Source organism: Schistocerca nitens, chromosome 5, assembly GCF_023898315.1.
Source record: "Schistocerca nitens isolate TAMUIC-IGC-003100 chromosome 5, iqSchNite1.1, whole genome shotgun sequence".
Taxonomy (NCBI): domain Eukaryota; kingdom Metazoa; phylum Arthropoda; class Insecta; order Orthoptera; family Acrididae; genus Schistocerca; species Schistocerca nitens.
This window is the reverse complement of record NC_064618.1, coordinates 346,378,899-346,404,932: the sequence shown is the minus strand read 5'-3', so window position 1 is coordinate 346,404,932 and position 26,034 is coordinate 346,378,899. Positions and strand designations below refer to the sequence as shown.

Sequence of the window (26,034 nt, the reverse complement as noted above, 5' to 3'; positions counted from 1 at the left end):
GAGGCTTAGTCTTCGCAATAATAATTGCTTGCCCGCACTGTCCAAAAGCTGTATCATCACACGTAGTAAATTTGTACGGAACGCACATGAAACCCACTGTTGAATCATCCTAGCTCTGTGCTTGCCTGAGGTAGGACTAACTGGAATTGTAAAGTTGGGTGCGGTCACGGAATTGCCGCGACCGATAGTTTAATCGTTCTACGATAAACTGGTGTATATAATTTCGACTGTAACGCAACAGTATGACAGGTCAGTCCTAGGAAAGCAGATTAACGGTAAGAGTTTTCTAAAAGTAAAATCTTTTCATTTGTTCACGTGTATATTTCAAAAATTCTACGCATTTTTCTCGGAATATAAGTTTCCAAAATGGCGCGCAGCATAACTCGTAACAATTTTGTCTTTTTATTTGAAAATTTAACAACAACTTTTAAAAGTGAACCCCGTAGGGGGTTTTCGGTTAGTTAATTTAAATTATATTTATTAACAAATGACTGTCCTTTTTTGGTGAGAATTGAACGATTTTATTAAAAAACTCGCCAATAACACAAAAATCAATATTTCTGAAATCTTACAGATTACATAAATTTTTTGTTCTGTTTTCCAATTTCATATTGGCAGCAGTTATATTGGGTGCCGCAGATCGCTTCAAATTTATCGTGCCTTGCGAGAATTGCTGTAGTGTCGCCATTTCATAATATTTATCGACAGTTCTTTTGTAATAAACTTCCATATACGCTCAGTAACTAGGCCAAGTATTATTTCTCTGTCCTTTCGCCCGAAAAAGCTACCAAGAAAAAGCTTTTTTAGGCCGTTACACTGATGGTTCCCCTCAACGACAACTGTGCCAAGCCGCGCCGGGTCGCTAGTACATTGTACGTCTATTAAAGTCCCCACTGCCGTTTCTGTCTGTATGTTCAGGCTAATTTCAGGAATAGCTGTAGGGATTGTGATATGGTTTTCGCTGATAGAGTTAGACAGATCCATGAGGCTGGTTGGTGTATCTAATCTAGAAAATATTTCGTGCTAATTAACAAGGGAAGACCACGACGTTGGGATCACTGATTTACTGCACACTTTGCACACCTTTAGTAGGCCATTAAAACAACATAATGTGCAAGCATTAAGGTGCAGTACTCTGGCAATTCCGAAGAAATCGCAAGAGAAATTTCACGTGTCCATTATGTTACGGTTGTATTTGTGCGTAAGGACTGAATGTTAACATTCATGATGGTCAAGTCATTGCCGTTCGAGCAACGGAAGCCGAAAATATATGAATTGACGGTTCTATTCCCGTCCATACCTAATTCTTATTCTATATGTTTTTCATTTCTGGTCATATTATTTAATGTATATGACATTTGAGAAGTAATGAAAATGTACGTAAATGATTCGTTTCAAAAGAAGATTTTTTTTTTTTTTTTTTTTTTTTTTTTGGGAGTGGCATTCATAGTCTGATGGAGAGGTGGGACAAATGAATAAACAGCATTGGAGATTATTTTGAATAAAATATTTTATATAAGTTTCAAATAATTATTGCAACCAAATTCCGGTTTCATTGCTCGTTGTATTTGGTTGTAGCGGAAGACGCACATCCGTTAAGGTTCGTTGTTGATACCTCCACTCAGTTTTTTTATTACATAGACCAGCCACCTTTCTGACTGAACACACTGAGCTACCGTGCCGGCTAACCATCATGAAATAAAACGTACGTCTTCTACGCACTAATACATCAGTTACATAAAAGACGCGTAAAACTTCTCCTGCGATTTTCCCGAAACTGCACGTTATGTTGTTTAAATGCGCTACTAAAGGTGAACAGCCGGCCTCGGTGCCCGAGCGGTTCTAGGCGCTTCCGTCCGGAACCGCGCGACTGCTACGGTCGCAGGTTCGAATCCTGCCTCGGGCATGGATATGTGTGATGTCCTTAGGTTAGTTAGTTTTAAGTAGTTCTAAGTTCTAGGGGACTGATGACCTCAGATGTTAAGTCCCATACTGCTCAGAGCCAACCATTAAAGGTGAACAATGTTTGCCGCGCGGGATTAGTCGAAAAAAAAGTCTAAGGCGTTGCAGTCACGGACTGTGCGGCTGGTCCCGGCGGAAGTTCGAGTCCTCCGTCGGGCATGGGTGTGTTAAGATTTCACACACATTTGAACTTTTTTTTAACAAAGTTTGACGTAAATCCGTGTTCTCATCGATATCGGCCTCCCTCCGCCTTCTGTCTCTGTGAAACCGATGCCATTGCCATCTAGTGGTGAATGACAGATCTCCTTGGAATCATCAATATGTATTTTAATTTAAAGTTGTCCACCGTGTTATTCTGTTTAAATGTAAAGGCTAATCTCAAGAACTACTCTACGGATTTTGATACTGTTTTCACTAACTGATGACTGATTCATGAGAAAGGACTGTGAGCACAGAAGGCGGGTGTAAGGCCGCCCGACTGCAGCGCCTGGCTGGTGCGAGCTACCGGTGACTTCTTCAGTGACCTGAAATGCAAGACATATCAGATATTAAGTTCATAAGATTAGCTTTTTTGGTGTAGGGTTAATGTTTAAGAGGTGTGAAGGGAAACGCTGGAAAAAGATACTAGTTTTACTTATGCGAAGCTACGTGGGTGGATTTATACGATTTTCCACAAAATATACGTAGGGTACGAAGTTTTTTACTATTTTTTTTACATCGGTCGTTGACTTAACGTATTCAATGGAAATGCGTAGTGAGCTGCACGTGTACAGTTTTCCAATCAGCGCCGTATTCGAACACAGTGGCAGGAACCACAATGAAAATACCCAGTTTTGTTGACAGTACTTAATTAAAGTAAATGTTATTACCAATCTTTCTAATTGACCCTGATATTTCAAAGCGTGATTGCTAAGCTCTGCATGTGAGTGTTAATTAACGAACACCATTCTGTCAATGTCCTTTTACACGAGCAGCAGAGATCCGCATTCAGCTAGGCAGGGACATCCTTTCTCACTGGGTTGCGCCAAACGAGAGCTCTCAGACGAGCACCTGCGAGGCAAGCCTTTGACTCTGCGTAACCGTCCTGTTTCCCGTCTGGCGAATGCGCGGTGCTCGCCTTACACGGAGTCTAATGAACGCACTGAGGCGAGGGCGCCTGAGTCAAACATGTCGCCGTTCCAGCTCGTCCTAAGCATCTCATTCAGTGACTGTGAAGTCAGTGGAGTATGGAACGACTCGGGCTGTGACTCGTATTAACCATCTAGCAACGAATACAATGAAAAAAATCATTCCCGCATTCACATCGAACAGCTGCTGAAAGGAACTTACGACGGGTTACCAATAAAAGAGTAGAATCTACAGTTTTCGGTTGTACCGATAGATCAGTTTAGAGAAATCAGACAATATTTCGTTTTGGTAACTTCTCGAGGTATCTGCAGACGGAGGCTTCTGACAGATAGTATCTGCCTGTGTAGATGATTGGAGAGTTTTGGTCTTCTCATGTAGTTCGAGATTAATTACTAAAGATGTATTTATATCCGTTCTTTCCATTGGTATACTTACCATTATAAGTGAAAAATGGTAGCCGGCCGGAGTGGCCGAGCGGTTCTAGGCGCTTCAGTCTGGAACCACGCGACCGCTACGGTCGCAGGTTCGAATCCTTCCTCGGGCATGGATGTATGTGATGTCCTTAGGTTAGTTAGGTTTAAGTAGTTCTAAGTTCTAGGAGACTGATGACCTCAGAAGTTAAGTCCCAAAGTGCTGAGAGCCATTGAGTTAGATTTCAATAAGATTTAAGTGTTGCATAGGTTGGCATCTTGCTTTAACTTTAGCAATTAATATATGCGGGGGCCGGGGGTGGGGGGTGGGGGGGGGGGGTGGGGAGAGCACTTTACGCCCATCATAACAAATACTTAAAAAAAAAGAAAAAATCGTTAATTATTGTTGAATTAAATGAAAAACGAACTTTTTAAAGAAGTACTGATGTGTAAGAAGGGTCCAGAAACTGAAAGTATCTATTAGCATAATCTTAGCAGTGTGCTTTAAGACCACCACAAAAAAAAAATGCAGTCGTCGATAACTATTGTTCACCTTTACTCATAAGATACTTTTTGAAGTGGTATCGATGTGTGAGTAAGATCCAGAACCTGAAAATATTGAATATGTCATTCATTGTGGAAAGAGACATCTGCTACTAAGATTTAAATATATGGGTCAAGTTTAATTGAAAAATTTATAACATTTACGGAATCTTGTTGAAGAATTAACTAAAAATTTGATATTTTTTCAGAATTTTAAAATTCTAAGAAACGCAATTTTACAATATTTTGAAAAGTTGAGTATATATTAGTATTGAAAGGGTAAAATATTCACAAAAGGAAAAAATCTAGGCCGTATGACTACATAAGCTGTGAGTAACAATTTGAATCAGTGAATGCATACAAATACCGCGATGTAACAATTTGTACAGAAGTGAAATGGAATGATAATAACAGGCTCGGTCGTAGGTCGGAATTTCTTTGCGAGTTCAGTCGCGCATTTATTTCACAAGTCAGATTACATTCAGGGTAAAATTGCATCTTTATAGAAACAGTTACCTTCAATTTGTAGACAGTGTGGAGTATATGATACCAAGTCTTTAAAAAATTCAATAGAGCCAGAATTTTGCTCAGTACACGAGTTTCAGCAAGGTGTTGATTTGTTTGGTGACCGTTTTTGAGAAATTTTGGTAGACAGTTTTAGGAAGATTCACTCGCATTTGCATCTACGTGATTATACCGCTATTCACAGTAAAGTACGTAACACAGGGTTCAATGAATCACCTTCAAGCTGCCTCTCTACAGTTCTACTCCCGAACGCCACGCGGGAAAAACGAGCACTTAAATTTTTCTGTGCGAGCTCTAATTTCTCTTATTTTATCGTGATGATCATTTCTCCCTACGTAGGTGGGTGCCTACAGAATATTTTGCCGGCCGCGGTGGTCTAGCGGTTCTAGGCGCTCAGTCCGGAACCGAGGGACCGCTACGGTCGCAGGTTCGAATCCTGCCTCGGCCATGGATGTGTGTGATGTCCTTAAGTTACTTAGGTTTAAGTAGTTCTAAGTTCTAGGGGACTGATGACGACAGATGTTAAGTCCAATAATGCTCAGAGCCATTTGAACCATTTTGAACAGAATGTTTTCGCAATAGGATGAGAAAACTGGTGATTGAAATTTCATGAGAAGATCCCGTCGCAACGAAAACCGCCTTTGTTTTAATAATTGCCACTCCAATTTATGTATCATATCTGTAGCAATATCTCCCCTATTTCCGGATAATACAAAACGAGCTGCTCTTCTTTCAACTTTTTCGATGTTAGTCCCAGCTGATGCGAATCCCACACCGCACAGAAGTTTCAGAATAGGGCGGACAAACGTGGTGTAAGCAGTCTCTTTAGTAGACCTGTTGCACCTTGTAAGTGTTCTGCCAATGAATCGTAGTCTTTGGTTTGTTCTACCCACAACACTATCTATGTGATGGTGCCAGTTTAGGTTCTTTGTAATTCCTAAGTATTTAGTTGAATCTAAAGCCCTCAGGTTTGTGTGAGTTATCGCGTAATCGCAATTTAGCGGATTTCTTCTAGTACTCATGCGAATAACTTCACAGTTTTCTTTATTCAGGGTCAATCGCCACTTTTCACACCATACATATATCGAATCTAAATCATTTTGTAATTCGTTTTGGTCATCTGATGACTTTACAAGACGGTAAACGACAGCATCCTCTGCAAACAGTCTAAGAGGGCTACCCAGATTGTCTCTTACGTCGTTAATATAGATCAGGAACAATAGAGAACCTACAACACTGCCTTGGGAATAGCCGGTTGTTAATACTGTTTTACTCGTTGACTTTCCGTCTATTACTACGAACTGTGAAATTTCTGTCAGGAAATCACGAATCCAGTCGCATAACTGAGGCGATATTCCATAGGCACGCAGTTTGGTTAGAAGACGTTTGTGAGGAGCAGTGTCGAAAGCCTTCTGGAAATCTAAAAACATGGACTCAATTTGACATCCCCTGTCGATAGCACTCATTACTTCATGGGTATAAAGAACTAGTTGTGTTTCACAAGAACGATATTTTCTGAATCCGTGCTATGTGTCAATAAATCGTTTTCTTCGAGGTACTTCATAATGTTCGAATACAGTATATGTTCCAAAATCTACTACGAATCGACGTTAGTAATTCAGCGGATTACTCCTACTTCCCTTTGTGGGTATTGGTGTGACTGGAGCAATTTTCCGGTCTTAAGGTACAGATCTTTCTGTGAGCGAGCGGTTGTATATAATTGCTAAATATGGAGCTATTGTATCAGCATACTCTGAAAGGAACCTGACTGGTGTAGAATCTGGACCGGAGGCCCTGCCTTTATTAAGGTGCTTTGCTACACCGAGGATACATACTTCTATGTTTCTCATCTTGGCAGTTGTTCATGATTGGAATTCAGAAATATTTACTTCGTCTTCTTTGGTGAGGGAGTTTTGGAAAACCGTGTTTAATAACGTTGTTTCTGTGGTACTGTCATCAGTGACTTCACCGTTGTTACCGCGCAGTGAAGGTAGTGCTTGCGTCTTGCCACTGGTGTGCTTTCTGTATGACCAGAATCTCTCTGGGCTTTCTGCCAGATTCCGAGGTAAAGAGAATCAGAAAAGTGGTTTACAACAGGTCACTGTTTCCGCCGCCTCCTGTATAAACAATGAAGAATAAAAGGCTTTTAAATAAACAGGGTCATTCAAAAAGAAAGAACTGATTACAGACAAACTATGAAAGATAGAAGCACATGCGCATGCTACTGGATACAGGAAAGTTTAACGTTTTGCGTTCGCACAAATTATATACAGTACCATACACTCAACATGAGTAGCATGCGTTGCTCAAGAAACATAGAAACGGTGGTCCATTTCACTTCACACACGAATCAGCAGGTCCTCGTTTATTGAACCGACAGCTTCAAAAATTCTACTTCTCAGCTCTTGAAGAGTGGCAGCCATAGGTGGGATACGGGCTCTCTCTTTTATGAACACCACAGACACAAAGCGCAAGTTGTGAGGTCTGTTGACCTGGGCAGGGGGAGAGGTAAATGTATTTAACAAGATCCTCTTGTCCACTTCCTTCGAGCCACGTAGTGTTAAGATAACGCTGTACTCAAAGTCTAAGTGAGGCGGGGCGACGTCATGCGTAAAAAGGAAATCGTTGGAAACTTCATGTAGTTGAGTAAACAACCAATTTTGCAGCCTGATCAAGTATGACATTCCTGTCACAAGTTTTTCCGTAAAAAAGAAAGGTCCACAAAGTTTGTGAACAGAAACAGCACAAAACACATTCAGTTTCTATGAATCTCATTTTGTGACATCCAGATTCCTACATTATGGCTATTTAGGCTATAGATGAAACGTCGATTCGTCAGAAAAAATAAGTCGTTCGGAAAAAGTGCCCTCTGCCATATCCCGGAGAACTGAAATGCAAAATTCGTACGTTCTAATATGGTCACCGACACGCAATTGCTGCCGTAACTGCAGGTAGTAAGGCCTCTTATACAGGTGTCATTTAAGAACACGCTACACTGTTGTTAGAGCAAGTCTTAGGTCCTGGCCCGTCTTGTAGGTGCCCGTCTTGTTGACTGCCGGGGGCTCCGTGTGAACGCATCACGGATAGGCTCGACATTCTCGTGAGATTTGCGTGGCAGACCAGTGGCCTTACCTTTGCATATGCAAGCAGTTTCCAAGAACTTTGGATGGCAGTCATAATTTTGCTTGAGCCGAGATTACTTCTTTCTAAATTGATGGCCGAATGCATGCTGCGCTCGCACAATGTTTTGACTTGGCGCAGATTCCAACTCGCGAAATGATTCCTCTTGTGGTGTAGTTACCATGTCGCTACGAACAAAAACAGCCCAGCTGTGTCAAAACTTTGAACCTTCCTCTATCCAGTGACATGAGCAGTGTGTTTCGGTCTTTTATGGTTTGTCTGTAATAAACAATGTAAATCTGTTTTGTTTTAATCACCCCGTATACAGATTTAGATTTTGATCAGCGCGTAACTAAGTATTGCTACAGTATGATGTCAAAATTCCCTAATCATTTGCGATAATTTCGTGAGACTGACGTGGATTTTACAAAAAAATGGTTCAAATGTCTCTGAGCACTATGGGACTAAACTTCTGAGGTCATCAGTCCCCTAGAAGTTAGAACTACTTAAACCTAACTAACCTAAGGACATTACACACATCCATGCCCGATGCAGGATTCGAACCTGCGACCGTAGCGGTTGCGCGGTTCCAGACTGTAGCGCCTAGAACCGTCCGGCCACTCCGGCCGGCTGGATATTACAGATTACCAGTTATTGCATAAATGCGATGTGCTGATCGTTTTTGGTATTTAATTTATTTTTAAAACTCTTTAGTTACTCTGGTAAATTACCGATATCAGCGACGAGTAATTCAAACTTTTTTATGCAGGCTTTATCATTTTTATAAAAGAACTAAATTACAGTTTATTTATTAATATAATTTAAAATTAATGCTGGCAACGTCTCTTCAGTATAATAAATAATTTTAACCAAATAATCTGCGTGGACTCAGTGGCTTTCATTGGTTTTTTAATAAATTACTTGTGAATAGATCTTAGTTTTTGAATGTGGACAATGGCTTTCTAGCTGGATCTGAAGTCGCCAGTGTCTTCAGAATTTTTTACATTTTTTTTCTCTCCTGTCGCCTAGCTTCAAGAATTTCTTCTTCTTCTTCCTTCCTTCAAGATTCATTTCCAACTTCATGTTCATGCAGTTTGTGAACTCCGCTGCTTACTTCAGGCATTCCAGCAAATAGTTGATTCCAGGGTGACGGTTTCCAGTAACACTAGCCAACGTGGAAATGTAACTGGAATGAAATACATATTTGTTAACTGTATCGACCACGCTAATAACGCAAACGACAATGAAAAACTCGAATTAGCTCTCGATCCCAAGTGAAAGGAGGGTTTATTTAATTATAATCACATTTTATTAGCATTCCTTGTCAATACCTGCCCATATAGGTTTCTAAATCCGCAGATGTTATGAAGATGTTTCGGGCAACAACAGCTGTGTGTATTTCGTCACTTTCTTTAGCCTGGGCTCGTAGCAACAATGGGAACGGGAAGAGGGAAGGTGGAGGGGAGCAGGTTTCATTTAAGTGTAGTTTCAGTCTGTTGTCAGCTGTATTCTGTTCGTGTGCTAGAACAACGTGGACTGAAATTTAGTTAGTGCGTGTGGTCGTTTTAATTCTTGTGATTCAATATGCTCCGCAAATGCGTAAACAGTCCTGACAATTTTTGCTACATTCGCGGACAGGCTACATCGAAATCGCAAACGAGGCCAAGACGTACAGACTGTACTTTGGCTGTGAAATCGTGGACAGGGACAAGCCCTGGGCTCCTCATGTACGTTGTATATCTTTCATTTCGAGTCTTCAGTTCATGGCTGAATCGTAAAAGATCTTCCATGGGCTTTGCTATACCTATGATCTGGCAAGAACTGCCAAACCAAGTAAATGATTGTTACTTTTGTGTGACTACTCCATTAGCACTCGGTGTTTCCAAGAAGAAAAAGCCTCTCTTGGCATATCCAAACATATCATCGACTCTGCGACCTGTCCCAACTGACTGTGGTAGTGACGAGGGCGGTAGTAGAACTAGTGCTGTATCGCCACCTTCAAAACCCAGTTCTTCGAAAGATACTTATTTTGTATTCAACGACGAGTGTACGGAGGTTCACAAAGTAAAAGGAATGGAAGGAAGGAAGATTGGATTTGACGCCCCGTCGACATCGAGGTCATCAGAGACGGAGCACAAGCTCGGATTGTATCAAGGATGGGGAAGGAAATCGGTCTTGCTGTTTGTAACACCCCAGACATAGAACCCATAATAACCAACCTTTTTGTTGGAAAAGAAATAGCAAAATTAGTCATCCAGACAGTGACGGCAGCTACTGACAACAAAATTTACACTCTTGCCAAATGGCTCAAATGGCTCTGAGCACTATGGGACTTAACATCTGAGGTCATCAGTCCCCTAGAACTTAGAACTACTTAAACCTAAGGACATCACACACATCCATGCCCGAGGCAGGATTCGAACCTGCGACAGTAGCGGTCTCGCGGTTCCAGACTGAAGCGCCTAGAACCGCTCGACCACACTGGACGGCACTCTTGTCAGTTTGATTAACAGGGATGTTATATAAATGGTTCAAATGGCTCTGAGCACTATGGGACTTAACTGCTGAGGTCATCAGGCCCCTAGAACTTAGAACTACTTAAACCTAACTAGCCTAAGGACACCACACACATCCATGCCCGAGGCAGGATTTGAACCTGCGACCGTAGCGGTCACGCGGTTCCAGACTGTAGCGCGTAGAACCGCTCGGCCACCCCGGCCGGCTGTTATATAAATACTAATGATTATCAGAAAGAAAGGACTGATTGAAAGAATACCATGTGATACAAAACCGAAACTTTAAAGAAAGAATTCAAAAATTAGTATTTACGAAGGTTAAAGCCCAGACCATTACTCGACCAAAGACAACATTTATCCTAGAAGAGAGTTGTAGCCGCAGCGAGCTGTAAGTTCGCTGTGACTACAATGTAACTCGGCAATGGAGATGTTAACTCCACTTCTCTCTTGTATTCTGCAACAGTAATAATCAGGTTAAGCGCTACTAGATTATTTTAAAACCGATCTGAAGTTTAAAGTTTCACGATACAGACTGGAAGTATCAGTCAGAAGTCGGACTAAAGTAGAATCTTCTTTACCGTCTGGACAGATAACGGGATTTTGATATATGTGACAGAAAAGTGAATCGCATGATTACCGATTTGTGATGGGACTTAGCCTTCGTGATACTTAATAGTCACGAACATCAAAGGACACAGAAAGACACTGATCGACGACATAAACTCTATTATTAGACTTGAGTAGTCCACAACTAAACGCAATCACGAAGAGATCACAATTTCACCGTATTGTCAGAAGCTATCGTCAAAGTCAGGATTACTGATGTCAACGGACATAATTCCCTAAATGACCTATCGGTGTGTGTGCTCAGCGTAGGGACAGACAATAATTACGAAGAACAATAAATCTGAATTCAACTTTAATTCTCCGTGTCGTCTACATCTTTTAATGAACATTTAAAGCGCATTTGTGGAATAGACTGAATCTTCGGATAACATGAAAGTGCCAAGTAAATTAGTGATAGTTTAAATGTGAGCAGCAATAACTTTACACCAAAATTACGACGCATACTGAACATTGCTCAACGGTATGTTATCTATGGAGTTACGTCGTGCAATTGTTGAATACGCGACGTAGCGACGCCTTGACGACGCAATAATAATTATCAACAATATCGTAGCAAAATTCATAATGTGGCCTCGGTTTGGGTGATCGAATGATGATTCAAGACACTATTTGTTTGTTTGAATAACCATTTGCAAACCGGGCATAAGAACTATAGTCAGCAAGTTCGTGTAAACTAAAGTGTCTGTCGCGAACACGCAAAGGACTTTTGGTTATTTCAGGTCAATGAAGGCATCGCGTTATCGAGTGGGGAAGTCGCTACATTTATAAGGGAAGAAGATCGACAGACAACGAACAAAACTGCTTTCATTACAAGCAAGGGCGGCGCACACACTCCGGCATGCTGCTCCATCGAGACAGTGATATAATTTTCAAGATACAGTATCCGAAAATAGCCAAACCACGCGAGGAGATTTTTTTCTAATAGTTAAAGATTGGCGTTGTCGTGATCGACGGACGCCGTTCCACGTCATCTCGACCGGGACACCCATTACCATCGAGCTGATAGAGAGAACAGCACCACATCTTTCAAAGGAATCATCCCAGTATTTTCCAGGACCGATTCAGGTAAATCAACGAAAACCTTCACAAAGTAATAGAGTGAACTTAATGACCGAGTGAGAGATCTGGAATTGACGAAAAGTGAAGCTGAACTGTTAGAGTTAAGACTACAACAATGGAAATATCTTGATAAGACGGTAAATGTAACTGCGTTTCGTAACCGCTGTATGCCATTCCTTTAATTTTTCGAATGTGAAAAGAGCCTGGTATTTTGTAAAGATGTATAAGGATTAATGGCAACTGTGGGCATTGATTATAAAAGTGATCAGTGGATATTGTTCATCGACTCCTCCAAAGTAAGTCTCAAGTGTGTGCTGCTGCATAATGGGAACGCTGACATCGATTTCGAATGGGTATAAACCTGAAATGAAAGAAACGTATAACATGAAACAATTCTTACGACAAGTTTAAATGGCAGATTTCTGGAAATCTGAAAGTCATAGGCGTATTACTTCGGCTACAACACGGCTACACCAAACTCTGTTGCTTCCTGTGCCTCTGGGAATATCCGTGCCAAAGCACTTCATTATAAAAAGAAAGATTGGCCTAAGTTTCAGTCGCTGGAACTAGGATCTCACAATGTTATACACGAAGCACTTGTCGAACCCAAGAACACAATTCTCCATTCTCTTCCTATAAAATTAGGCCTAATGAAAAACTTCGTTAAGGCCATGAAAAAAACTGAGGATGCATTTCTCTACTTGCGATCGAAATGTCCACGTCTTAGTGAGGCGAAAAGATGGGCAGTTCAACAGCATCCTGACAAGTGAGGAAAACTTGTCCTGGAATATCTTTGTCCAAGTATCAAAAAACTACCTAGACAATACGAGGGCAGAAAACTGTGAAAATCTTGTGAAAAATCTTGGTTACTGCTACAGTATGCGGCGGTGCTGTTCCTTCCGTCCCTTTACGACGGACCTGCACCTACCTGTGAACATTGTCTCAGTAGATTATCAGTAGGAAAGCTGAGTGAACTACTGTACTTCGACGTGAACCAGGCTGCAATTTAGGTCACTAATCTACGTTTCGGGAGAAAGTTTTAACACAAATGAAAGGTTGGAAATTTGGTCCTCAATTAATATATTCTGAAACTTAGGTGAACAAGTATCACTGCCAAGCCCGTGCTAGTCTTAACACAGTCACTCATAATCCCTTTCACTCACGTTAGCAGGTTTATGATGTTGCATTTCCAGAAAACGTAACAGCTACAAAATACTGATTGTTTTTGATTGCTAATGCTCGCCAAATATTAAGTCTGTCGGTACCAAATGCAGTCACAGTTTTTAGCCACTGACCTGCTCAATACGGCACGCAGAATATGTGTCTTTCTTCGTCACAAAATTCACTTACAATTTCCGAAATTTTTACACGCCCATCGGAATAATTATGCCGTCACTTTACCACACTTTTGATGTATGAAACACTGCCAGATCCGGCAACTTATCGTTTCCATCGGAACTACTACTACACACGTCCGAACTGTTTCATGGCTAGGCTCCCACTCTTCTCTAGAATATTCTGTCTTCTCTACAGCAGAGAAAGGCGTGCGAAGAATACTGCTTCACCACTGGTCACTTTACTCAGCAGCCAATAGCACAACAACACTCTCCCGCGTCAGTTTTCACCAATAACCAATTGAAAAATAGTAAACCTAACGACTGCACGTTTTACAGACGTAATTATCTAATGTGCTGAAGTTTTGCTCATACATAAATTTATTTACTATTGTTATTTATACCTGAATTAACTTTCCCTTTACCATAAACTTACTTTACAAATCTATTCTACAAAAATCCCCTTTGTCCATATCCATACTTCTTCGCAATGTTCCCACACTAAATCCCACTACATAACTCGTTAAACAATTATCTTCATATTAACCTTAAACCACACTCATTGCATCATTCATACTGCTAAAACACATTCATAACATTTTACATACACAAAAAGACATAATAACACTTTATGAAAGTACTAGGACAGTTTATGAAAAACATTCTATTACTTTATTGCACTCTAGTGGGCACAATCTAAACTAAATCAGTGCCCTATCCATTATTGTCCTCTATCGGCTGATGCATAAACTACGTGCGCGTCCAGTCTCGCGTCACCATCTGTCACTATCCAGCTCTGAGACCCATCTCCCACTTAACCGCCTCCAAGGCAGGATCGTTATACGGCGCTACGCCTCAAGTAGACTGGGATACAACATGTCCTTGAAGTTACATGCCCTAGGTTCCTACTTGGACCTCTTTCCTGACAGCTGTGGTGCTGTAATCGATAGATACGGAGAAAGGTTCTATCAGAAAAGTTCGGACATTGAAATGACATTCCAGGGAAAGTGGAATGTATCAGCGTTAGCCGATTACTACAGGACACTAATCAGGTCTTCACCAGCGGAAAACTACAAGCGCCAGGCAAAACGGTTGCGCTTTCAGTAACCCTACTCCGAAGGATACTTCATCCGAACAGGTCTCGGAAGGCCCACCGATTACCAACAGGTCGCCGTGTCATCTTCAGCCTGTAGGCGTCGCTGGATGCGGATATGGAGGTGCATGAAGTCAGCACACTGTTCCCCCGGCCGTTGACAGCATTCGTGACCGGAACCACTACTTATCAATCAAGTCGCTCCTCAGTTGGCTGCACAAAGACTGAGAGCACACCACTTGCCAACAGCGCTCGGCAGACTTGAAAGGTCATCCATTCAAGTGCCAGCCAAGCCCGACAGCGCTTAATTTCGGTGATCTGGTGGGAACCTGTGGCTTCGAGGGATAACACCGAGGCGAATACATGCGTAAGATAATACAGGCAAGAAAGTAAAGTTAGCCTAACTTCAAAAGGAGAGCTAATGTTGCATTTTCATTAGCGTTTCCGTTTTCAGCACACGCGAAAACATCGAGATTAGCCGTTTTCATGCCAGTTACAGAAAAAAAGTAAAATTTTGTTGGCTAGTGTAATTTTATTTATTTTGTTGTGCCACTCTTCAACAACATTTGTTGCTCGCTGCCTTATTCCGTAGCAATTCCACTTTGCGACGGAAGTATCCTCATTCTGTAGCCAGCTATCCACAGAGTAGTCAAAAATTCTTTCGTTATACGAAGCTTGCGCATGAATATCAAGCCAGGCATTACTTACGTCCTCCGATTTTACAAATACCAGCGCTACACACCATGCTGACGTGAAGTCTTCGTTCTGACGGTACTCGTCAGTTCGAGATCTTGAAATTTTCACCATGCAAATAACATTCATTTATTTCACTTGGGAGGAAAACACGACTAACGGCCGATTTCGCAGATGCCTCAAAATCAACATTCACTTTTCTTGGACTATACTGATAGACTACTTGTTTAATAAGACAAACAGGCTAACATAAGTGCGTTTCTTCTTATTAGGGAGCAGGGCAAATAAACAGGAAGTATGTTTCTTTCGTCACTCGGACCACGTAAGTCTGCACGTAGGTGTAGATCTGCGCAAATTGCTTGCTTGCTGCAGCTCTGAAATGTTTCAGCCATAAAAACATTTGAAGACGTTGACAAGCTTACTTTTCATTTGCTTTAACTTTAGATGATTAACTTCTCCTCCAATCGCGGTAGCGTTCTCGCTTCCCGCGCCCGGGTTCCCGGGTTCGATTCCCGGCGGGTTCAGGGATTTTCTCTGCCTCGTGATGACTGGGTGTTGTGTGATGTCCTTAGGTTAGTTAGGTTTAAGTGGTTCTAAGTTCTACGGGACTGATGACCATAGCTGTTAAGTCCCATAGTGCTCAGAGCCATTTGAACCATTTTGAACCATCTCCTCTAATCTATCGTCATCTACAAAAAAACTACTGCCGTCACCAATTTTTAAGAACCTTCATGAAGACCTATTTCAATAGAGTTCTTTGGCTCTTACCACGTGAACTCTTCATATTTACTGAGTGAGGCATTACCGTAATAAAACCATAACAATTATTATGAACATTCTGCATTTCAACCACGTATATCTTTGATGAATGGGTAGTTTCTACTCGAGCCCTCTTCTTCGCCGTCTCCATTTGCTTATTCGCTCCTAGATCTGCTTCGTCAGATGGTCCATAGAAATGTTCGGACACATATAACACTTTTTTCATGAAAGACATCATGTTTACGCCAGTGTCTGTTAAACTTTTTATTTCCACTATTGCAATTTCGGCCTTAGGCCTTTATCAAGTGCAGATGTTTTGGCTTTAAGCCATGTCAACTTTACACAGGCTGACACAATTATATGTCGTTGTCATTTGCTGTTAGATACATTCGTAACGCTGCTAAGTAGTGCGAGCACACATGTCCATATATGCTGTTTTACGATGTATGGACATGTGTGCTCGCACTACTTAGCAGCGTTACGAATGTATATAACAGCAAATGATAATGACATATAAACGTGTCAGCCTGTATAAAGTTGGTGTGGCTTAAAGCCAGAACATCTGCACCTGATAATGGCCAAAAAACCGAAATTGCAATAGTGGAAATAAGAAGTTTAACAGTAACTGGCGTAAACATGACGTCTCTCAAAACTTTTCACATGACTGTGAATCCCAGTTACGAAAAGTTAATTACATATAACGCTTCTCCATGCTTCGAACGCATCTCCCCCTTGAAATCATCGGACTTTTGGCAGAAGCACACGCATGTAAGAAAACCTTCTTCAGATTTCCTAAATTTACGATACGCGTAATCGCAGAAGGCCTGCCCTTAGCCGTTGTAACAGTTCCATACTGATACACTAGAAACTTTGGAAGCAAAGTAAATACAGGTATTCGTGACTTGTGCTTCAACTAGTGCTCGAGGGGGTGGTGGCGGAGGTGGGGGGTAAGGTTACGTAAAAGTATGCCACGTGGCAGCGGCTGCAAGTAGTATTGTTTAAGTTACACATAGCACTGACTTGCGCGCTCGCTATCGTGCCATTAATACGAATACGTGCGTGTGAGCTGGCCAAGTGTAGAATGATGTTTAAAATGAGATGATAGAGGCCACTGCAGTTAGTTCATATGATAGAAAATGGTCCAAGTTTTATTTGTTTTAAATATGTGTGAAAGTTTGTTGTGCTGGGTAAGGAATAAATAAAAGTGTTTGTTAGCTAAGATATTAACCGATGCCAGTTGTTACCTAACCCGAGTCTGACCGGCGCCCGCGCCCAGACCTGATGAGGAGGTTCCTTTCAGACCTGTAACATATATATTATCAGATATGCTACCTCTCAAATCATTTCAGCAGCGCACACGTACGTCAACTACAGCTATGTGTAACTCAAACAGAATTACTTGCAGGCACTAACGCTTGCATATTGTTAGGTAACGTGTCCACAAATCTCTGGTGTTCGCAAGTTTGAGTGCCCACATGTTTCCGGACACCACTAGATTATTACAGACAACGGACTGTTTAAGTTCGTTAAACGTTGTGTATCGTTTCGTTGTCACCAAAGAAGATACGTGGAAAACACGCAAAAAAATTGCAAGAAAATACAAAATGAGGTGAACGTATAGCATTATAAGACGGGAAGTCGGAAGGTGAGAGATCTGAGCTATAGGGTGGATGAGGAAGAACAGTCGAATGATGTTTTCTGAGCTCCTCTTGGGTGCACAGGCTTGTGTGATGCTTGCGCCCTGACACACATTAAAACGAATAAAAATTTAGGTGCGTGTCTTGTGCATCTGACTAGAAAAATCATTTCTAAATGTAATAGGGTTCGAATAAAGATATTACAATTTGATACATCATTTCCGTGGAAAGCATATAAAAATCAGATCTTTTAGAAAACCTCGATATTTTGACCTAAAAAAAGTGCTTAAATAAACTTTTCATGTTAGTTTATTTCGAATAACTCTCTTTTTGTCGTGTAAAGAATATGAATAATGTTTATGCTAACTACGTACAGGGAAACTTCACAATATTTGCACTGTAATATTACCTCTCTTACACTTAGTAAACTACTGCATTCAACAGAAGTTCGCCCTTCCTCTTGTACGTTTATTGGCACAGTGTTTATGGTAACTATAAACCGGATGAATTCCTGACTCATGCTTCAAAAATCAGAAGCTGCGTTGCTAAGAACAGTTTCCTTCATTATTGTGAAGTTATGATATTATGCTATGCTGCAGCAGCGTTTCCAATAAGGCCCTCACTTGCTTATATTTCGTAGTTATATCTTTTGCTTGGGATATGTGTATGCAGACGAGCCCAGAACACACTCCAATAAAGCTTTAGTTTGTTTTCTTGTACTTTTTGAATTCAATCTAATAATACATTTCCATGGAATAATGAAGCGTTTAATATAAATAAATTTATTTTAATTAACACGGACGAGCGGTCTAAGGCGCAGCAGTCATGGACTGTGCGGCTGGTCCCGGCGGAGGTTCGAGTCCTCCCTCGGGCATGGGTGTGTGTGTTTGTCCTTAGGATAATTTAGGTTAAGTAGTGTGTAAGCTTAGGGACTGATGACCTTAGTAGTTAAGTCCCATAAGATTTCACACACATTTGAACAATTAAAATGGATGTTAATCGTCTCCTGTTATCAAGGCAAAAACTAGAAAGCAAGCCAAATGATTGTGAAAAATGCCACACTTCCGGACCCCAGCTAAATCACTCAGTTCCAAGGTAAATGGTATTAAAACGAAGCCTGAGTTAGCTCTTAAAAAGATGATTTGACAACACAGCCGCCACCTATGAACTTCATGAAACTACACTGAAGAGCCAAAGAAATTGGTACACCTGCCAGGGTCCCTGAGAACACTCAGAAGTGCCGGATCACGACGTGGCATGCTCGTCTAATGTCTGAAGTAGTGCTGGAGGGAATTGACACCATGAATCCTGCAAGGCTGTCCAGAAATCCGTAAGAGTGCGAGAGGGTGGAGATCTCATCTGAAAAGCACGTTGAAGGCATATCAAATATGCTCAATAATGTTCATGTCTGGGGAGTTTGGTGGCCAGTGTAAGTGTTGAAACTCATAAGAGAGTTACTGGAGCTGTCTGTCTAATCGCTTCCTTCCTCTCGCACCGTCCTTCCTATGTCACCCTCCACAACACCAACTCCCCTATCTTTTATCCCACTGCTGGCGTCCCCCAGGGCTCTGTCCTCTCCCCTCTCCTTTATCTCTTGTATACGGCTGATATGCGCAAGCCACCCCCACCTGTCCACCTTCTCCAGTATGCTGATGACACCGCCTTCCTGGCTCTCTATCCTACCCTTCAACGGTCCCAACGTACCCTCCAAACCCACCTTAACTAGTTCACCACTTGGTGTAACCAGTGGTTCCTCTGTCTCAACCCCTCCCAAAATCAGGCAATCATCATAGGCTGCACCACCCGCTCCTTTCGTCTCCGTGATTCTACCTCACCCTTTATGTTTGTCTCATCCAGCTCACCCCCATCCTGAGATACCTTGGCCTCACTCTCGACCGTCACCTCACCTCGACCCCTCACCTCCAGAGCATCCAGCAGAAAGCCCATTCCTGCCTCCACTTTCTGAAACTCCTGTCTGGCTGAACATGGGGATTGCATCCTTCTACCATCCTCCACATCTACAAATCCCTCATCTGTCCTATCCTCTGTTATGCCAGCGTTTCCTGGATTTCCACACCCAACCGCTTTTACAAGGCCCTCCAAATCCTCGAACGCCATGTGCTCTGCCTTGACTTCCGTATACGCCTTCCTTCCCCCACACGGCTCCTGTCTGAACTCATCCCTTTCCCCCACCTCCTCCTGTTCCTCCAACATCACTGCATCCTTTACATTGTGCGCAGGCTTGATCCTCCCCCCCCCGCCCACCCTCTGGGTTCCTCCTCCCTCTCCACCCCCTGCCTGTTGCCACACCACTATCACTGTATCCCTCCCTCTCTCCACCTCCACACCCTCCATCTCCTGCAACAGGGCAATTTCCAGTGCCTCCCCCTCCCGGATGATGAACTTCGCTGTGACATCTACCCTTTCTTCCAACTATAACCTGGACTTGTTCCCCTCCCCAAGGCCCCCTTTTTCCTCTCCCCTCATTCTCCCAGAGCGGATTTTCCTCCTTCTCCCCCCCCCCCCCCCCGAGACCCTGCACCCCATCCTTGCCTCTTTACTTCCCACATCTCTCCATACCTGCCCCTCTTCAGCGCGCCCCCTGCCCATCTCTCCCTCTCTTCCCATTCCTCCCTCCCTTCTTCCGTTCTCCCTCATCTCCTTGCGCCTGGCAGATCCTCCGTTTTGATCATCTTCAGTGTGCCATGTCAGTGTTGTGTTTAGTGCTGTATCTCCTGTGTGTCGAGAGGTGTGATTTTAATTGTTTGCTGGCCTTGTACTTAGTGTCACTGTCAGTGTTTGTTACGTGCTACGCCATCTGTCAATACTTTTATGCTCCGGTCATACTGTGCCTTTTGTTCTTTTAATTGTCTCAGTGTGTGGTTTTTTGTGTGCACTACTTTTTTACGGTTTTTATCTCCATTTTACAGTCGCCACTTTTTTGTCTATTGTCTTCCATGATGTTCCCCCTTTTTTATATCTATTTGCACCATATTTTCTCCTTTTTGTATTTTTAAATGTCTTCTATTGTTTGTTCTATGTGTTTCAGCTGAAGAGCAGTGAATATGCTGTTGCCAGCCTGCCACGATGGGGAATTGAAATACAATAAAGGAAAAAAAAATCCTGGAGCAACTCTGCAGCAATTCTGGACGTGTGGGGTGTCGCATTTCCCTGCTGGAATTGACCAGGTCCATAGGAATGCACAAGACATGAATGAACACAGGTGATCAGACAGGATGCTTTCGTATGTGTTACCTGTCAGGGTTGTATCTAGACGTATCAGGGGTACCATATCACTCCAACTGCACATGCCCCACACTATTACGGAACCTCCACCAGCTTGTACAGTCCCCTGCTGATGTGCAGGGTCTATGGATTCATGAGGTTGTTTCCGTACCCTTACACGTCCATCCGCTCGGTACAATTTGACATGAGACTCGTCCGACCAGGAACATGTTTCCAGCCATCAACAGTCCAGTGTCGGTGCTGACGGGCCCAGGCGAGGTTTAAAGCTTTGCGTCGTGCTGTAATCAAGGGTACACGAGTGTACCTTCACCTCTGAAGGCCCATATCGATGATGTTTCGTTGAATGATTCGCACACTGACACTTGTTGATGGCCCAGCATTGTAATCTGCTGCAATTTTCGGAAGGGTAGCACTTCTGTCACGTTGAATGATTCTCTTCAGTCGTCGTTGGTCCTGTTGTTGCAGGATCTCTCTCTAGCAGCAGCGATGTCGCAGATCTGATGTTTTACCGGATTCCTGATATTCACTGTACGTTCGTGAAATGATCGTGCAGGAAAATCCTTACCGTGGCTACCTCGGAGACGCTGTGCTCCATCGCTGGTGCGCTGACTGTAACACCACGTTCAAAGTCACTTAAATTCTGATAACCTGCCATTGTAGCAGCAATAACCGATGCAACAACTGCCCCACACACTTGTTTTCTTATATAGGCGTTCCCGATCGCAGCGCCGTATTCTGCCGGTTCACATATCTCTGTATTTGAATACGCTTGCCTATATCAGTTTCTTCGACGCTTCAGTGTATAATGGCTGAAGCGGGAATATTCGAACTCTTTCAACCAAAAGTGACCGAGGAAAAATGTGTTGCTTCGCTCATTGAACGCCCCTTATATGATGCCGCTACGGCAACTTGAATATGAACTTTGCAGCTTATTTTATGAAGCAGTTTCTCATTTTACTTGACGAGGCTGTGTGGAAACCATCCACCCCGCACACATCGGAAGAAAGGAAGCAACGAGGCAGAATGGATACAATTCTCTGCGCGCTCTAATAATTTCTAGAATTCTTTACGATACTCTACTATGGAGAGAAAATAATTCTGGTTCGTTTATAGCAGAGATATCCGGCGAAAGTAGAAGCTTTAACAGTCGGCCAGAAACCAGTGGGGACAATCTCGGAACTGCAACTGTCTTTGAAATAGTCTGGTCCAACAGGGAGACGTTGACAGGAGAAAGAGCTTCCCACAAATGAGGCCATGGTATGCAGTCTGTTGCGAGTGTAGATGTCTTTTCAAGAAGTATTCTACGGATCCGCTATATGCAACCTAGATCGATCGTTCTACTTGACTCAATGACTCTCACAGATTTCATGGCCTGCCGCCATATTACTTAACAGCCGGTTGCAACGTATTCGGACCACGTCTCATTCAGAACGCACTCGCGGAAGATTTATTTACTGATTACTCATATGAGCCGGAACGTCAACGCGTTTATACAGGGTGGTCCATTGATAGTGACCGGGCCAAATATGTCCCGAAATATGCATAAAAAGAAAAAACTACAAAACACGAAACTCGTCTAGCTTGAAGGGGGAAACCAGATGGCGCTATGGTTGGCCCGCTAGATGGCTCTGCCATAGGTCAAACGGATATCAACTGCGTTTTTTAAAATAGGAACCCCCATTTTTTATTACATATTCGTGTAGTACGTAAAGAAATATGAATGTTTTAGTTGGACCACCTTCTTCGCTTTGTGATAGATGGCGCTGTAATAGTCATAAACGTATAAGTATGAGGTATCACGTAACACTCCGCTAGTGCGGACGGTATTTGCTTCGTGATACATTACCCGTGTTAAAATGGACCAATTGTGGAAAAGGTCGATATCGAGTTGATGTATGGCTATTGTGATCAAAATGCCCAACGGGCGTGTGCTATGTATGCTGCTCAGTATCCTGGACGACATCGTCCAAGTTACGTTATTTAAGGAAACAGGAAGTCTTCAGCCACATGTAAAACGTCAACCGCGATCTGAAACAAATCATGATGTCCAAGTAGGTGTTTTAGCTGCTGTCACGCCAATCCGCACATCAGTAGCAGACAAATTGCGCGAAAATGTGGAATCTCAAAAACGTCGGTGTTGCGAATGCTTCATCAACATCGATTGCACCTGTACCATATTTATATGCACCAGGAATTGCATGGCGACGACTTTGAACGTCGTGTACAGTTCTGCCACTGGGTACAAGAGAAATTACGGGAGGATGACAGATTTTTTGCGCGCGTTCTATTTAGCGACGAAGCGTCATTCACCAACAGCGGTAACGTAAACCAGCATAATATGCACTATTGGGCAACGGAAAATCTACGATGGCTGCGAAAAGTGGAACATCAGCGACCTTGGAGGGTTAATGTATGGTGCGGCATTATGGGAAGAAGGATAATTGGCCCTCATTTTATCGATGGCAATCTAAATGGTGCAATGTATTGAAAGGGTCCTGTAGCCACCTTTCATTGCCAACTCTCGTAGTGGTCAAGTCGGCAAAGAAGTTTCCGCTACCTGTGAGAAATCCACCTGCGTTAGGTTGGTGGCGGAAATGCCATCCTGGGGTTTTCCGGTCCACGCGGAGCGTGGAAGAGGCTGGTGGAGAAGCGGGAGGCAGTCTGCCGCCGGTACGGGAAGCGTACACAGCTGTGCTCCAGTCGAAGAAGGGTGAGTTGGACTGACCGCGTGGCGCGTTGTCACATAGAGAGGGGAGCTTTTAGCTTTTGGTCTCGAATTTCGTCTTATAAAGATTTATTTGCTGGCTTGCAGCAGGGAATGCAAGGCTTTTGTAGACTTTCAGTTTGATTCCCAATGCAGTCTTGACTTTGATCCGTGAGAGGAACGCAGCACAAAGGAGTTGCATATGTTGAAGTGCCCTCGGTTCAGTGTGAATGTTTATGTGCCCACAACTGTGTGTGTATGCTTCTAATCTTTTCCGGATTTTGGTAATTTTTGTGTATTTGTGAATTTTCTTTGTCCCATGTGATCAAAATTTGGCCACGGTCCATAGAAATTGTCTCCGCGGACCGAGTGGGCACGCGAGTCTGTTATGAAACGTGTAGTATTTCACAAGCAATTGTACATAGTTAGCATGCAACAGCAGTCTATAGATGCACTGCATCAATGTTTTAAGGAATAAATAATTTTGCCTTCAATCTTATCTTGTGTACCGATGTTACATCGCCGTTACCTTCGCCATTTACCTTGTAGTTTTCCTTGTTGGCCCACCTATAGCGTTTCCATGTGCACAGGTGTAGTGATTAGTGTCCCTTTTTTTATCTGAAACAAATGCTCTGGAATAGATCGTGTTTTCACGAATCTTGCTGCAGGCTGCACTTACGCATGGTGTTCACGCCCTCTTTACTTTAGGGTCATTCCATATCAAATCACCCAATAAAAAATAAATTTTACACCCACCTCCTGAGATTTTCATGAAATTTGGCTCAAATGGTTCTAATATCATCCTGACAACACCTGCAATTTTTTTTGCTGTATCTCTTACAGTTTTTTTTATAAATTTTTAAATTTTTTATGTTTTGCGTTTTCTGAACCTTCGGAAATGGTCAATTTAATTTGTATTCAAAACTTTAAATTTCCTTATCTTAAAAACTCTTTTAGATAACATCATGAATTTTTGCAGCAAGTTTAGTTATTATACATATTTGAAGATAAAAATGATGCTATTAAAATATATTAATATTTTCTATGAAAAAAATATATATGTATTTTTTTCTTTTTTTTTTTTTAACGGATGTTTTGTTTCATATGAATTGCAATATCTAGAGTCTCAGACCTGATAGAATGCTCAATTTTGTTTTAATTTACTCTTAAACATATAGGCTATTTGATAAAACAAAAATAATGATGGCTTTTTAACATGTTTACTAATTATAGTAGATTATATTAGAATTATGTACAAAGATACTTACGACACTCGATTGCTTGCAACATTGAATTTTTTGAGTAATTTTGTCTTTTTAATAAACATTAATGCTGATTCAAACTGTTTTTCCACTTCATCCAAGAGCTTTCAGTTCTTTTGATACAGTCTTTTTTGAAGTAATACATTCTCCCAGTGCCGCTTGATTGAGGTGCGTCTACTACACAGACTATGTGCTCCAAAGGCACTATGCAGGAATCTTCTCTTTCAGGCCAATAAAATGATGCAGCAGGTCCTGAAGGATGTAGAAATAGAATTTCTACATCTTCTTCATCACTGAATATTGTTTTTACCAGTCCAAAGTACCAGTTACCATCATAATTTGCAGCCACATAGCTATTTATGGATGGTTCAACACGAACCCAATCAGAAGAAGAATGGAAAGAAAAGACTAAGGAGGGTTTTACACTATCTGTAGTCCTTCTAATTTCAAGGTTGTTTGTTGGAAGTGGTTTGAAGTTATGAAAACTTCTTGTTCGAGGAATGGTTTGGGTTGCTGAAAAACGTTTTTCTAGTTTTAACCGTAGCAAATCAGCTTCTTTTTTGTCAATAAAGTGAAAATGAATGTTTTCAATATTTTTTCACAAAACTTATACACATTGATTGCTGTCATTATTTGTTCTTTGTCTGAAAGCTGTAGACTGGCTTTCCTTAAAATTCTTTTAATAGTTCCTCCTAGGCCATCACAAATTGACTTCCCATGACTTGTTGTAAAAAAAGAGTGTTGGGCCTCAAGCGTTCAGTCAAATTTTTAAAACTGTTTCTATTTTTGTACTGCCCAGCACAACCATCTGTAAAGTAGTGAACTGAGTCAATGTCAGTATGATGTAATGACAGCGACTTTTTAATTTCTTTTTGTACAAAGTTAACAAAACCAGTGTCATGTTCTTCGTCATCACTAATAAAACAGTGGTTGGAAACAAAAACATTGTTTTCCTCATTTCTTAGAAAAACTCCAACTGGGTGTAGAGTACAACCACCTCTATTCCAGTGGTAACTTTGGATCTCATTTTGTATAACAAAGGAATAATTTTCACTGAAATCCATCACAATAATTGCTGTTTTGGGTGGTGGGTCTTCTTTCAATCTTTTAAAGGCTGCTGATTGGGATTTTGCTATAAACGAGTTCGGGGTGAGCTTTTCCAATGACCTAACCAATAAAGAAATGTAGTCTTCAACACTGATAGACTGTTTGATCATTTCTGCCCTGTCTGTGTTAACCCACTGACTGATTACAATTTCTTCTTCTAAATCATAATATTCACTTAGTTTTTCAGTTAAGCACTCTGTTAGTGCAGTATTTGCAGGACAGCTGTTGCAATGATGTAGCATGCAGTTTTGGTTTTCTGTGTTGCACACAAGCATCTTAATTAGGTCTTTATAAGATTCTTAAATTTTC

General features: G+C 41.9%; 1 protein-coding gene across 1 annotated transcript in view; it reads right to left on the bottom strand.

Annotated features, from left to right (window-relative positions):
* Window positions 1-2,392: 2,392 nt before the first annotated feature.
* Window positions 2,393-26,034, bottom strand: part of LOC126260435 (uncharacterized) — a 197,978-nt gene continuing 174,336 nt past the window's right edge. Inside the window, exon 4 of the mRNA XM_049957764.1 lies at window positions 2,393-2,486. Within this exon, the coding sequence (XP_049813721.1) occupies window positions 2,393-2,486 (94 nt within the window). The remainder of the gene's footprint in view (window positions 2,487-26,034) is intronic.